This window comes from Thamnophis sirtalis, unplaced genomic scaffold (assembly GCF_051295495.1).
Source record: "Thamnophis sirtalis isolate CommonGarterSnake01/CBP01778 unplaced genomic scaffold, rThaSir2_p1.2 scaffold_2, whole genome shotgun sequence".
Classification (NCBI taxonomy): domain Eukaryota; kingdom Metazoa; phylum Chordata; class Lepidosauria; order Squamata; family Natricidae; genus Thamnophis; species Thamnophis sirtalis.
In genome coordinates this window covers 70,147,538-70,163,351 of record NW_028261382.1, presented here as the reverse complement: position 1 = coordinate 70,163,351, position 15,814 = coordinate 70,147,538, and the positions used below count along the sequence as shown (strand labels likewise).

At 48.5% G+C, this 15,814-nt stretch overlaps 1 protein-coding gene across 4 annotated transcripts in view; it reads right to left on the bottom strand.

Moving 5' to 3' along the window:
• Positions 1-5,338: 5,338 nt before the first annotated feature.
• Positions 5,339-15,814, bottom strand: part of ADD2 (adducin 2) — a 53,581-nt gene continuing 43,105 nt past the window's right edge. For 2 of the 4 annotated variants that reach the window (XM_014056368.2, XM_087705973.1), the window contains 5 exons: positions 14,659-14,778; positions 13,571-13,660; positions 12,590-12,746; positions 12,221-12,352; positions 5,339-7,075 (listed from right to left, as the gene is read on the bottom strand). In XM_014056368.2, coding sequence (XP_013911843.2) covers positions 6,765-7,075; positions 12,221-12,352; positions 12,590-12,746; positions 13,571-13,660; positions 14,659-14,778 — 810 coding nt within the window. In that variant the 3' untranslated portion in view covers positions 5,339-6,764. Of the gene's footprint in view, positions 7,076-9,036; positions 9,071-12,220; positions 12,353-12,589; positions 12,747-13,570; positions 13,661-14,658; positions 14,779-15,814 lie in introns of all 4 variants that reach the window. The other 2 variants (XM_087705974.1, XM_014056369.2) reach the window with 2 other exon arrangements.

Here is a 15,814-nt window from a genome sequence, read left to right as displayed (position 1 = left end):
GGAACAAGAAATAAGTTGCCAGTCTAATTTTCTCAAGAAATGAATGTACAGAAATAAAAATACATGGTTTTGTGGACTAACTGAGAAAGGAATCTTGAGTTGCACAAGTGATTGCCTGATAACAAAATTCAAAGGTAGACTTTACAATGTCAATCAAAGGCCAAAGTGGAAGATATCTTTATTTACAGAGGGAAACATTAAATAGCACTTTAAAGCAACGATTGTCAGACACAGACATTTAATTTTTGCAGCTCACTTGAGACATAGCATTATTATTACATTTCCTTCTGGCTGACCTGGGCCTCTCTGATAACTGGGGGTGGGTGAAAGACCTTCCTGCCCTTCTCGGATCTAGAATATGTTGCCCATCAACTCCCGTAACTCCCCGGGCCACTTTTTCTCCTCTGTGGAAGACCACATCCATGGACTTGAGACTAGATGTAGTCCAGCCATCTCTTAATACCAGTATGCTACACTTTAACGGTTGAGGTATACTCCAAAGGAGCTTTGTTAGAAGTGCTTGCAACCAATACGATCCAAGAATGAACTGCCTGCTACACAAAGATAAACCTATCAGTAGTTCTGGTTTGATGTTTGGTAGATATCAATCATAATTTCAGCAAAGCTATCATTGCCTTTTCCTTGTTTTAGAAATGTCAATTTGTTGTTTTGTCTCAACATCCTTGTTGACATGATTAGCTTTATCTCAAGCTATGTATGTTCTGCAATCACATTGTTTTGCAGATATAAAAAGTGATTTAGGGTACAATATCTTGCACCCTGAAAATCCTGCATCACTTCTGACCATAGAGAGACCATCTTGTATGCCTGTGTTTCCTGCCCCTCTTTGCCCATTTCCAGATAAGCAGTGAAACCCTTGGCCCATCAGCACCAAGCTCATTTGAGAGCCAGAAGATGTGAAGATGGAAGAGGCCAGGCTATGAGCAACAGATGGGCAGGCCTAATTTCAGTGCCAGTGCGAAAAAAACTTAAATGCATAACTTTTTCACCTTGGATTCCTTGCTCAGATGAGCTTCTCTAGACCACCCCCTTGAAAAAGGCTTACTCAGCTTAACTGGAGAAACACCACCCACTGTTTCTGGATTAGGAGGGAAGCCATCAATCATCTGCACAGTACAGCAGTAATTGAAGTTATTTCAAAAGTCCATACTTGAACAGCTAACAGGAAACAAATGTTTCTGGGAACAGACTTATAAATGAATAACTGCTAAATTGACATGTAATTATATGGTGAGGAGTCTTTTTCTCTAACTTAAATACCTCTCTTACAAGTCCTGTAAAGCGAAAGGAGAGGTGGTTGGTATTTAATTACACATTTACTTGCTTATTATTTTCAAAGGGCTATAATCCATCAGGAACCCATTTAGTGAAGCTTGAAAAAGGGTATCTAATAGGATTTTTTTTTAAAAAAATCAGATATTATAAGGAACATTTGACTATTTAGCCAGATTTTTTTGCTGAGAAATTATGCGAAAAATGGAACTGACACCCAACATATAGTTGAGAAAAATGACTACATAAAATGAGAGAGCATTGGCTAAAAATAAGGGAAATATCCAAGGTTTAAAACAGGTAATCTCCGTTTTACACAGGGAGGAGTTTCCAGTTGCCTATGAATAAGAATGTGATTATCTCTAAACTTTTAATCTCCCCACCATCTTTCAGTTTCTCCTGTGTTTCTTAGAGCCCATGTGGGGCAAAAGCCTGCTACCTAATCAGACAGAAAGCAAGCCTCCCCTCAGTTGGTTGGATTCCCCTAGCACCAGCCGCACTTAGCTGTTCCATTGGTCCCAGGCAGCCCTGGCTGCCCAAACCCTCTTACAGGGAAGTGGACCCGCTGGCAGAGCTGCTGAGAGCATTCGGACCATAGTTCCCCCTCCCCTCCCCCCATTTTGAACTCTGAAAGGACAAGGAGCTTTCAGAGTCTCATTCGGTTTAATTCCTTCCTGCAAAATCTTCACCCCTGGGCCTTGGACGCCATTGGCCTCTGCAAACACCACCGGAGCCAACTATGTTGCCAAGCAATTGCCAGGACGTTTGTTGTGGTCAGCTCTTAGGGAAAAATGGCATCTTAAGGTTTTGCATTTTGGCAGCATCCACTTTACCCCCACTTAATAATGGAATATTGGCTGAGAAAGGCCTTCCTTGTTCGTGGGGTTAATTCAAGGGCAGCATGAATAGATTGCTGGTGCCAAGAGGTACAGATCTGAATTGATCCAAGAGACGGTGAAGCCCAGGTCAGAAAATCCCAAAAGGTCTTGATCCCTCTAATTTCCAGTGGACAATTCAGCAAGTACTTCATTTATTTACTTGATTTATGTGCCGTTTTTCTGTTTTCAGTGAACTGTTTTGGTTCAGCTGAAAGACTGTGCCAGAGCCCTAGGTGGTTTCCCAAGAAGACCAGAGTGAATCCCTAAGGTTTAGATTAGTCTGGTGTTCTCTCTCTCTCTGCTATTTCAAAAGGCCATTCTTCATCGGACTGCTTGGTAGTGGAAATGATAGCATTGATAGCATTTGTCCAGCTGCTGTGCTGACACACAAACTGTCACTCAGAATCAATTGCCTCCGTTGTTTCATCCTTTTGCATGTCATTCAAGCAACAAAATCAGGAAGGAAATTGCAGTTTGATTTAAATACCTGCTGAATAACTGTAATGAGTTCTGCATTTATGCCCATTTCTTTTAATGGAGTTTGACTCCTGGGATCCACAGCCCAGGGCCAAAACTGCTTTGTGGACCAAGCAGCAGCTCTTCAACCTGCATAGCTGGCCAGAAGCAACAGCTCAGAAAGGAACATGGGGGGGGGGCAACTCAAATCCCCCTCGGCCCCTTCTCAGGTGGATTCTCTCTACATGCCCATTATTAAATGGCTTAAAATAATTGGCTGGTCTGTGGAAGCACCAAAGACAGAGGTATTTTTATATTTTGCTAAACATCTCCAGCAGTTTACTTTGCATATTCTGAATTATTTACTTCTCAATTTCCTATTGACAAAAGGGAATTTGGTCCTTGTTACAAGAGAAATGAGCAGCTTTTTGCAAAGCACCAATTTAAATTTCGAAGCACAAAGAAAACTTGCCTTTCCATCCAGTTGAAGCAGAAGAGGACTTGACTGTTTTACCACCAAGCGGTATTAAGCCTCCTCGCATGCGTTTCCACAGGCACGTACACAAAAGCAGCAACACAACATCATTATCTGCCACTTGAACTAGCTCCCTTCTGGGATGCAGAGCCTGACCTCGAGAGCTAAGCTGCCCTGTATTTTATTGCAGGGTGGATCTCAGGACATCCTCTCCCTCTGCAATTTGCAATGTGTACGTTTTTAGGTAAGTCAACCCATCCTGTGAGAAGATATGAAAAATGTTTTGCTGAATTGGGTTCAAGTGGGCTGCGCTCTCACTCGCAGCATCGCTCAGCTAAATGCCCCGTGACCGGCTCAAAGGAGCTGCTGGCTTCTCCCTTTTCTGTCTTTGGCTCTCAGGAGATTGCTTGGTGTGGGTTCCCGTCTGCTGCTGCCTGGACTTCATCCTGTGGCAATGGAAGCTGCAAAAGTAGCTCTATCTGTTGTATCCACCCTACCCTCCTTTTCTCTAGGTCATTTTAAACTTTCAGCTATTCCAACCACAAGGCCTAAAAGATGCTCGGTAAGGCCTGCTTCATGTTGCTGAGAGCTGTTCGTCCCCCACTCTCTCTGGCGAAATAGAAGCTCTGGTGGGAAACATTTAAAGCTCTTTATTACAAGAACAGGAATGGCACAATTTGTTCCAATAGAGCAAAGTTTTCCCCTCCAGATGATGCTAATTTCCACTTTACACTAAACTGTAATGTTTTTATTATATTGTTTTAGCACCTTGGAATAAGGTATCTGCAGGCAGAAGGCTGGCTGCCTTGTTTTCAGCCTGTTATTTCAATTCCTGCCATGAACCAGTTCTAGGAGATGGACCAGTTCTGGAACTGCAGTTGTCGGCATGACAGACTACTCCTAGCCTGCAAATAGTTCAGCAGCTTTGTTAGAAGTGCTTGCAAGCAAGGGGAGGGGAGGTTACTCCTAGGGGGGAAAGCCTTCTTTTTAAAGAATTGAAAAGCTGCTTCCAACAGGCCAATTTAAATGAGAGCCATGCAGCTTCCAGGGCCCTGTAGAGGGGAATCTTTCCTTCCATTTCACCCGTGGAGTTTTCTTCCTGCAGCCAGTCTGGGTGGGAGCAATCCACAAAAGCGCGGTCGACGAAATCGCGTATGTGACGTCATCACAACGCGACGAAAAAGATCAAAAAATTGAAATAAAAATTAAATTACAGCAAGCCGATTCACATAAAGGTAAGGGTTAGGTTAAGGGTTAGGGTTAGGGTTAGGTTAAGGATTAGGGTTAGCTTTAGAGCGTTACCGTTACGTTTAGCGTTAGGTTAAGGGTTAGCGTTAGGTTTTTAGCTAGGTTAAGGGTTAGGTTTAGGGTTAGGTTAAGGGTTAGGTTTAGGGTTAGGTTTGGGGGGGTTAGGGTAAGGTTTTCGCTTTATTTTTACATTTTTCGATCTTTTTCGTCACGCTGTGATGATGTCACATACGCGCTTTCGTCGACCGCGATTTTGTCATCCACGGTTTTGTGGTGGAACCGGAGCAATCAGGGTCTGCAACAATCTGACTTTTCTTCCAAAGGCTGCTCGACCCCCCAAAGTCTCCATTTGAAGAAGGCAGTCTGCTTATGGCACGGAGTAGGCCCATGAATCTCTCAGGCTCCCTCCTTCGCCTTGTTTTTTGAGGAAGAGAGAGAGAAGAGAGCAAAATGGGAGGTGGGTTTCCTCCTGCCACACAGGTTTGGGATCCTGCAAGATCTTGATGCCTCTTTGCCCTTTTGAAATAGAAGGGAAGGAAAATGGTGGGGGAGGGGCCTTTGTCTGTGACGGAGCCCCACTGCCCAAGCAGGTGGGGAAGACCAAGGAAGGCTGGGATGACAGACAGTGGCCTAAGGGGGGGATGGGCAAGAGTTGGCAGAGAAAAGCTCACCAACTGACCAGTTCCACCCACCTTGACTGCCACTCTGTGAAATCTCAGCTGGGACAGAAAGGTTGGCGAAGGAAATGAAGGCTACACAAAGATTTTGAGACGTTTTCAAGGAGGATCTTCCTGCCACCTCAAGGCCAGAGGCTGGTTCTGCTGGCTGGCACCACCAGACATACAAAAGGAAGTAAAACTCTGCCTCTCTATCCCAGCTGAGCGTTTATGAGCCATGCTAGACACCACATCACTTCTCTTGGCAGAAGCAAAAGGCCATTTCTGCACAGAATACATATTCTTTAAAGCAGAATGCAATCGCAGAAAACTTTATCGCCACTTCAGTAAATAATTTATGCATAACAATATTCCTTAACGGTGCAGTGAGAAATTACTTCTACAAGCTTAATCCATTGCAATTTCAGCAGTACTCATTGCACAAGTTATTATTGGCAGTGTGTGTGTGTGTGTGTGTGTGCAACTATGTGCGTGCATGTGTGTTCTTTGCTCTTGATATTCCCAATGGACACAGTAGAACTTAGGTGACTGACATGGAATAATAGCTGGATGCGATGCAGGTGAGGTGAACTCCAGATTTCTGACCCACCTGAGACCCCTCGAGAAGGGGGTTTCATGGTTCCCTTTGGATGGCGTGTCAAAAGAGACTCAGCAGTCTACCTGAGAGGGAACCTTTCGATCTCAAAAATGGGCCGGGCAGCAAGGAACTTGCAGCCCAACTGCAGCCTAATCTGGCACCTTCTAAGGGTTTTGTATCACAGCTGCCCTCTTTTCCCATTGCAGATGAGGAGTTGGGAAGCTCATCGATGCAACTCAGAATCTGCCCCAACTCAAGACACCTGGTGCAGACACGCAAGTGGTGGGTCCCCAGCACTCATGGAACCCGCTGCCTTCCCTTTCCACACCTCATCCACTCACCCAGATTTGCTTCTGTCCGTGGTTTCAGGGGGGCTGCTCAGAGGGGGTCTCTGGGAGATGGCACTCTTCCTGCGACCATCCAGGATGGGAACTGCTCGCTGCCCCCCCCCATCTCTGGGAGTGCTGCCCCACAGTACCCACCTAAGTCTCCTAAGGCCTTTGGGGCCATCCTGTTGCAGGTAAAGGAGGCTGGGGGTGCTGGAAGGCCTCCTGGTCAGATTATCCCACAATAAATATTAGGTTTCTCTGGCAGCTGCGGCTGCAGTGCAAGCATCCTTCTGCTCCTGAAGTTCAGAACAACTTTCATCAGGGAAGATGTGGCCATTTAACAAGTGTGAAAAGCACCCCTGCCCACACGGGTGCAAGCCCCCTCCTGCTTCAGGGCCACCCACGGGCCTTCAAGCAGCCCTTAGACGGCATTCCACGACTTCCCTCCTTTGTGCAAGAGCAGCAGGCTAGAAGTGGTTGATGGGTATGTGAAATGCACCCACTCCCTCCCACACGGAACTTAAGATGCCCACAGATTTCTCTCAGGCGTGGTTGCATCTGTGGCTCCACAGACACGGGTGGAAGAGGGAAGATGCCACGGGTGCTTCTTGTCTTCCCCAAAGGCTCCACGAGACAGCCTCGAGAGGAGCGCCATGCCAAGCCGGGCTCCTCTTGGGGGCATTGATAAAAGATGGACCATTGCCGGGGAAGCTTCCCCTGTTATCCTCATGATGTCGCAGCAAGATCAGAGGGGGCAGCAGAAGGCAAGAGGAGGAAGGGGAGAAGAGGCGAGAAGAAGAGGCGGCCTGTGTGTGTGGGGAGAGGGAAGACTCAGGACTCTGCCTTCTCTTTCTTCTTGCTTTTCTTCAGAAAGGAGGGGGCCCGAAATTTCTTCTTCTTCTTGGAGGGAGATTTGGAAGGTGAGCCTTCGGGGCTCACGGGCCCACTGGTGACCAACTCGGTTTTGTCCTTTGGGCCCTCGGGGGTGTCTGCATTGGTGTTCAGCTGGCTGATCCCCTTGCTGAGGTGCTCTTCCACCGTTTGCTCGTCCTCTTTCCCGTTGACCTCCACCGCCTCCAGCTCGGCTTTGTCGGCTGCGGCAACATCAGCAGGGCCCTGGCTGCTGCCCGGCTTCTTCCCGTCTTGGAAAGAGAGAGAAAGGAGTACTGAGTGTTTACCCCGAGGAGCTGAGCACCGAGAACCCAGCCCTGCAAGCCCCAAAGGCTGAGGCGGGAGAGGCCAACCAGGTCCGTGTCACTCCGGGCCTCTGGCAGGCTGGCTAAGAAAGGAAGGGGGGCGGGAAAAGCTAGGCCTTCAGCAGGGACAACTACGTGGGTGGGTGGGTTGCTTTGTTTTTTAAAGTCACAATGGGGTCCAGCCTGCACAAACACCTGTAAAAAGGCGCAGGCCTGCGATCCTGGGGCCGCTCTCCCCACTCCCCCATGGGCACCGCTGGTCTGGAGGAGCAGGCAGGGGGATGAAATGCAAAACCAGCCTCCCACAAGCTGGCGCCCTTGGAATGGGCTGCACAACCCCCTTCCCACTCAACGGGTGATGGGAAAAGAGCCCAGCATAACGGTAGGGGGGGCTGTTGGGGGGTGCCTGGGGGCCAAAGAGATGCATCAACCAAGCTTCTGGATAGCAGGAGCAGAATCAAGAAGTCAGCCAGAACCCAAACTGTTCCAATGGAGTTGTGTGTGGCGGGAGAGAAGGGCCAAACTCCCCTCTGGGGGCTGAAATCCTGCTGGAGACTCATCCACCGTGGAAGGCCCCCCCCCCCCCGGTTGTCTCCTGAGGCTGCGGAGGCCTCTGGTGGATGAGGCTGAGCCCCTTTCTTAGCCCCCCCCTTTATTCTTGCCGTTTATGGAGCCGCCCTGGGAGAGACACAGCTGGTTTTTCTGCTTACGGAATCTCTTCCTCTCTGGGGAGGGCAGGATTTGGTTTTCAGGGCTGGTTGGGAGGCTGCATTTCCAAAATGGGTGTATAGGACCATGAATTTATTAGCACCTAGATCACAAACTAGATGTGATTTAAATCAAATCCAGTGAAAGCTTTCATCGTAAACATCTCATTCTGCCATGAAACATTACAAGTAGACAGCCATTTTTCCTATGCCCATAGTTTGGCGGTGGGTTGGGGGGGGGGGAATGCCATGGTACATTATTGAGTCCTCAAGCTGCGCATATGCTGCTGTAGGCTCACCGGACCAACATCCCTGACTAGCAGGTGAATATCCCACTGTTAATGAGGGCTGAAAGACCACCTTGCCTGGGACCACCTGCTCAGGTGCCAGCAGATGGGAGATCTTAACTGGGAGTGCTACACTGGGAGCCTCGGAGCTATGGAACAGTAGCTGGTTTCTATCTAGGACTGCAGACATGTTCTATGGACTATTGATGGCCACAGAGCAATGATGCCCACTGCAAATATTCAGGAAGCTTGCAGAATTAGGAGAGAATGCATCTCTCCCCCTCTATGTCAGACGTAATTTAGGAAGGAAACTGTCTTGAAAGGCATTCAACTGGCTCTGAGGTTTGGTGATGCCCAGGACAGAACAACAGGACAGTTGCTGGGCCAGGTGTCTGTGAACTGGGCAGCTCCTCCTCCCACTAATAGTCATGGAACTGCATAAGCCCCTTTTTTTAAAGGAAAAGAAACACCTGGACAAAACGCCCATAATTACAGGCAGTTCATCTATCAAGTGACAGATTCTTACAGTAAGAGGGGACCGTCAGGTCAATTTTCCTTAACCTGCTGTCTTCCAGATGTTTGAGAACTTCAATCGGGTTAACTAGAAATTCTAGAAGTTGCCCACTCAGCCTCCTGGAGGATTTGTGCTGGGGAATGTGACAGGAGTTCATTTGGTAGTAACTCCTTCCTCTTGTGTAGTTCTCCAGAACATCTAAGGCAGTCCTCCCCTAAACCTTTTGCAAGCTTCCTGCATGCCAGCTGTCACTTCCTGTGACCATCATGCCCCCCAATCTATGACTTCCCATGGGGCCTTTACTGCTCCAGCAACCCATGGCCTTGCTCGGCCCAGCGCGTCCCCTCCCCTCCCCAGGGAGGTAGCTGGAAAGGGAGAAAGCAGCCTCTCTATACTTACTAAAGTGACAAGTATTCAGAACCAGAGGCAACTCCTTGGATGAAAGCAACACATGAAAAGAGAAAGGGAGACATTGTGGAGACAAACACGCCAAACACAATGGGGCAGAATGAGACAATGGCAAAGAAAAAGGGAGAGACAGACAGACAGACACACACACTAGCACACCTCCTCCTCCCACCTAAAGGAGCCACATAGACCAGGACTTTCTAATGTCAAAGGTCCAACCCCAAGAGGAGGGAAATACAGAGTCCCTGGCCAATGACCTCCCCAACCTTTCCTTCTTTGGATGAGCAATGACCATCGGAAAAATTCTCCATCTTTTACTGCCAGTTCTAATTCAGTCTGAGAAAGGAATTAGTTTTCAAAATTTCTTTTGAAGGACAAGATAACTGGGCAAACCTCCCTTGCGGGGCCCTTGTACTCCTTTGGTGACAGATGCCAGGTTTGGCATTTGTGGAAGGCTTCTCTAGTAAGCAACTGTGTCCCCCCCCCAAAAAAAAAATCCCTGAGGGAGGGAAGCTATCCAGGGAATTCCCTCCACTGAAGCTCTGTGCCTGGGAAAGGCTGAAGAAATCCTCCTCATAGTGACCCAGGAGTCAGGAATGAGAAGCAATTTAAAACAGTGTTTCTCAAACCTGATATCTTTAAGATGTGCCAAATTCAACTCCCAGAATTCCCAAGCTGGAATTCTGTGGTGGAGGTGCACATACCTTAAAGTTGCCAAGTCTGAGAAACACTGTTTTACAGATGGAATGCAGAGTTGCTGGCATAAGCCACACTAGATTGGTTGCATTCAGCGCCCTCAGTGGTCAGAATGCAGCATTGGAGACAAACTCTGCCCAGAGCCTGGAGTTTGATTTTGACAGAGCTTGAGGTGGGCTTTGGAGGTCAGTAAGAGGATCTGGATAGTTGGGGGTCAGAGGCTGACTCTGTAAACTGCTTAGAGAGGGCTGTGAAGCGGCATAGAAGTCTAAGAGCTACTGCTATTGTGAAGCCACATTTCACCAGTGTGGTCACCAATGATGAGACACCTATTATGGTGCAGATCAGGCCACCCTCAAACTTGACTTTTTAAAGATGTGGATCTTTTACTTTTCTAGCCATTACTTAAAGCAGGATTAGCTGCTCTGTCCAAAACCAGGCTTGATCTCCGTTATCTTTGCTACATCCAGAGCTGCAATCTGGGTCATTGGCCTAAACCCTGGACTTGATATTATGTTAAACCAACGCAAATGAACTTCCAATAGCTGACAGCAATGCGTAAATCCTGCAGCTTGGCGATAAAACAAGCTAATCAAAGGAAGATGGTGGGAAGCTATTTGCTGGAAAGAGCTAATGACTATTATTAACTCGATTTTTTTATAATGCAGACTGTCCTCATTGTTCTCAACAGTCTTGATATTTTGCGCCAGGAGGAGGAAGAGGCTAATGTAGGATTGCAAGGTGGTGTGCGTTTTGCTTCTTTCTCACATCAGAAAAAGCCCCCCAGCAGACGAGGGCTACAAACGGGACAGATGGCTCCCTGGCAGCTTTTGATCTCAGCCTTGGCTTGTTTGCATACTATTTTCTTTTGTTTTCTTAGGAAGTGAAAAATTTTATGCATGTATTTAAATTTATAGAAATTCTTGTAAAGTTCCTTGGAGAACTGTCCAAGAAACAACATCTGGGGGAGAAATAGCAGACTGAAGATGAGTCTGTGAAAAATGGAGCAGATGACTGCAGAAGTGCCCATGAATGGACTGGCTCTTTGTAATATCCTATATGGACACGGGGAGGACTTGAGATTGCCCCAAAGTGCTCCAGACAGTGGCTCTTTGCAAGGAAACTGCAAGAGGCCAGTCTCTGGCAGGTTTAGAGCTCTGGAAGACGAGGAAATAATCTCCTTGCTGAAGAAACTGCAGTCAGGGTTTTTGAAAGGATACTAGATTCGCATAGTTGGTTTTCTAATCACTTTTGGAAGTTACATTAACTGCTTTTCAACTTTTATTAACCTTTGGATCAACAAGTTTGAGAGTGCCAGGTGAATTTCCTTCAATCCTTACTGAAACTAATTATTAACTACAAGTTAACTACAAGTTTAAGAAATTAAGAATATATTTTATTTTTGGAACAAACAACAAATGTATGAAAAGAATTTTGATTTTAGAACTTTATAAAAAAACCAAGGGTCCAGATAAATTTGAAATAATTTTTGGGAATTAATTATAAAAAATCCTTCCCTTGGGGGAATGCTTTTGTTTTGATTAAAGAATTTTAAAAATGTCTGCCAGTATAGCTAAAGCGTGTCTAGAAGACAATATGGAAGAGGAATAAGTTTCTTCAGAAAAGATGGAGACAGATGTGGAAGTGGATTTACAAATGACAGACTACGAATGACATGGAAAAAGAAGCTACACTAGACATACAAGAGAAACTGGATGATGTCTTAATAAGTAAAATGAATATACAAATAGCAAACTAAAAGAGTGATTTGTATAATCTTCCTATATTGGATTTACAATAGATGCTTGTTAAAGCTTTAAAAAAAATTCTGAAAAAGAAAAAATGAAATCAAGATTGATAAAAGTAAAAGGAAGAAATATAAAATTGGTTTATTTGTTCTAGGTTCAAATAGATATGTTGTTATTTCTGGTAACCCTTGATGGACTTTTGATGACCAGGACTGAATGACAAGGCCTTGAATGTTTGTTAAGAGGTAAGAGAGGGGATAACATATATTTATGTATTTTTATTTTTTACTTTCTGCACTATTTTTCCTATTTTTTATTTTACTTTTATGCTTGCATTAGTTTGGTTGTAAAATTTTAATAACATTAGTCATAAAAAAGAGAAATGTCCAAACAGTCAAGGGGGGAGCCACAACTCTTCTCAGGACTGAAAATCCCACCTTGATTTTTCTGATACACTGAGAAGCAGATCCCCCCTCAATCATTTCTGATGATCTATTATGGCAGGTGATCCAGCTAGCAATCTTGAAAACGGGATCCCCTCAGGCCTCATTCGGTTAGCCACAGTGGCCAGACGGGGGTTCCCTGTCTTCTGCATCTAGTCAGCTCAGGCCAATCTCTTTCTAGGGTTTCTAAAAAATCCCATCCAAGCTGGTGTCCATCCCGCATCTGGTGTCCAGGCGTTCTAGAGATCATGATGGCCCCCAGATGTTTAGGCCGCAAAGGCGCCCTACCTTCCGGAGCTTTGGAGGGAGACCCGGCAGGGCTCATTGCCCCAGGCTTTGTGGGGCTCTTTTCGGGAACGCTGAGGGTGGATTCTTCAGGGGATGTCCCTTCCTCCTCTGGGCCACTGTCCTTCTTTTCCCCTGGAAGGAGACGGCAGAAGAGAAGAAGAACGGGCAACTCAGACTGGAAACAAAGGCAGTGGGGCAAAAGTTGTGTCTCCTGAGTTTCTACCCACCAACTTTTTGGATCCCCTAAAAACGTTCCCTGGTTTCTCTGAGTCGATGGTGAGTTCAGCTGTCCCTTCCTGCCTTCACTGCAGTCCTTGGGGCTTCTCAAGCCTGCAGCCTGAGTAGCAATGATTGCCCCAGGACACTTACCATCCAGGCCCAGCTTCTTCCTTTCCACCTCCTTCTTGTATTCCTCCAGTTCCTGATCGGTTAGCTGGCTGAAGGGATTGGGGGGCTCGGGCTCAAGAGAGGCCTCCACGCCAGAGTCATCCTTCACCTCTCCATCGGCCAAATGACTCTCGGTAGACTGAAACAATAGAGAAGCCACGCATGACTCTCCCCTGGCAGTTTTCATGCCACAACTCCCCACAACTGAGTCTGAAACCAACTTCCTATCGGCATCCATGATGAGTTCGTGTGGCTGGATGGTTGTGCGCACACAACGATGAAATGAGCAGTGCAGAGGAGCCTTTCTCCCTTTTGCCCACGTATCATGGCACAGCCTGTGCGCGTGAAAGAGCTGAGGGTTGTAAGGCATCCCCTGCAACCCTCCTTCTGCCATTCATCCGAAAGCAGCAAGTGCCTTGGGCCCCACCTTCCCTCGCTTTGGCCAATTTCAATTTCTGAAAGTTGGCAGGGAACTTTAGGAGCCACTCCACATTTCTGCCTGCCCCACTTCTTCCCCTGATACACAAATAAAAGAAAATAGGCTGCTGGTGCACAAAGCCCTCCCCACTAGCAGTTGGGTGACACTCCCTGGAAACTTTGAAAAAAGGCTCCCTGCCATGGCATCCTTCTTCATGGTTGTTAAAAATCCTCTGCTACTTGCAATGTTGGAAAGCAGCTCAAGGGCATATTTGCAATGAGCTCTTCTCACAACAGACAAATTTGCCTGGCAAAGCACGAGCCAGAGTCGGCCTTGTCTAGCTGGCATGAGGAAGAAAGTGCGTGGTGCCACCTCCCCCTCTTGGACCCAGAGCCGAGGGCAGAGCTACCCCTCCAGCCCGCCTGGGATTTGCTGCTTCTGCTGCCCATGGCTGGGGCTGAAGAGGCCTGAGAGGGAGTAGCACAGGCTGGGAGGAACTGCCAAGCCTGATGCTCCTGATGCCAGCGCCAGCCTGTGATGCCTACCGGGCTCCTGCTCTGCTCTGCGATCACGCTGGCCAGCAGCTGGGACTGGGGTCCAGCCGATTTCACCTCCTGGCGGTTCTGTTCTCGGATCTGCATGGAGACAGACATGCCTGTCATGGGGGAGGAGCTGAGCAGGGACAGCCCTTATGTGAAAGGCAAGGGAGGGGGAGGCAGATGTCCCCAGTGGGCAGAAATAGGCCGCTGCCCGTCCTCCAGACAGGAAAAGCCACTCGGGCCAAGGAAAGGGGGATATGGGGAGGATGGGTCTGCCTGATGGCCCAGGAGAGACCACCTCCAAACCACCAGCCAGTCTCTCTGGCCCCTTGCCTAGCGGCCTTCCGAGGCCAAGACAGAGGGGTGAAGAGTAACTCCAGAAGAAGGGGAGGGGGCCAGATGGTTCCCATCACTGCAAGGGAACGAGAGCTGCTGCCCGAACGGCGAAGCCATACATGGCGCTGTGTGAAGGCCAGGCACCATCCTTCCGATGATCTCACCTGCCTCAGTGGCAACCTGGTGTCCTGATGCCCATGGCATCCTTAGTGTTGTTTGCAGTCGGGTGTGTGCGGGGCATGGTTCCCCCCTGTCTCCTTTCACAGAGGCTGGGCAGAGGTTGCGACGCCAGAGGGCAGAAAATAAAGCCCAGCTCAAAGATGCCTTTGCCAGCAGCAAAACCGGACACCGAATCCCAGGGCTGGGAGGGGCCTTGGGGAGCTGCTGGCCCAAACCCCCGTCAGAAGTAGGAGACGCGCTTGGCCCTAACAAACATTCCAAAACTGGGTGGCACATTCAGCTTGTCAACATAAAGCCTGTTTAGTCAAGGCCGCTTCTGGACGGGCTGGCCATTAGCTCAATTGGTGAAGGAGCTCAGAAAGGCTGGTTGGTTCTTTCTCCCTCAGAACCACCAAAGTCCCAGGGAGCCCGAGAGGAATCCAACCCCCTGATGGCCTCCATGGCAACCCCAACATCTGACCTGCCCGCTCACCCGGAGCCTCTGCTCTTTCTAGGAAGCCCTGGGGACAGCTGAAACCAGGCCCCAGGAGGAAGGGGCCACTTCGGACAGCGACCGGAGGAGCCAAACCGTCCTGTACCTTGTTCCTCATTTCCAGGACTTCTTGAGGGTCTGTGTAGAGAGGCACAAATTGGTTGGGGTTCTCGATTCGGATGGACATCCCACTGCTGGACTTCTCCACGTCCTCCGCTTTCATCCACTGGAGAGCATGGGGGAAACAAAAGAGAGGCTAACTGAAGGAAGGCCAGGGGTCTCCCTGGAGCAGCCCTGAGATTCCATGGAGGGGCCTGGAGGTTGGAGAGCAAGCTGGGCGAGTTAGCTTCCACCTGGGCCCTTCAGGGACCCTCAATGGCTGCCTCCACCCTGCTGCCGGAGAGGGTGGGGGAGCATGAGAAGGAAGGGAGAGGGGCACCTGGCTTTCTTCACCCACCCAGACAAGGCTCAGGGCTGTTTTAGGTGGTCGGGCAAGAGGGTGGAGATGGGGTCAAATCTAGTCAGAAACACGTTTTGCTAAACGTTTGATAAGAAGGTGGGTCCTGTGGCTGCATTCATAACTGCAGTAGGAAAATGTCCCCTTTTACTTTGCATCATTTAGTCGAGGCAAGAACTGCCAGCCTATCCTCCTGTCCAGCTTCTCTGGTCCCGGGGGGGGGGGAGTCCTCTGTAGCCCACATGGAGCAGCCTCTGACTCACCTGTGCCCAACTTCTCCACCCACTATCCCACCCTGCCTGCCTGGCTTTAGCTCTTCCTTCCAAGGCCCCAAATCTCAACCCATCCTGTGGCTTCCCAGCTGGGGAAATGATCTAATTTGGCACCCAGCAAGGGCCTCTGGAAGCCCACAAGCTGGAAGGCAGGCAACCAAGTCCTCTTCTGGCTCCTGGACTCGGATGCTGCAACTGTCTGGGATGGGCTTCGTTGGAAGGCAGGCGCCATGCAGCCATCTTGCAAAGGCCGTTTATTAACCAAGGGAGGTGAGTCCCTTCTAAGAGGCTTCTGGATCTCTGGAATGGGTCTCCTTCTGTGGAAACAGCTGATGCCTGTGACTGCCAGACCAAGAGGGAAAGTTCTCTGCCAGGCCTCAGAAGATCCAACCTCTGAACTTCCCCAGTTGCCCTGGGGCTTTGCTCTCAATATGACTTTGCCAAGACCTGAGCTTTCTTCCCCGCAGCCAATTGGAGCCATGCTGGCTTTTGGCCTTCCTGCTCTACTGCACTGCTCCTAAATCTACTCCCCA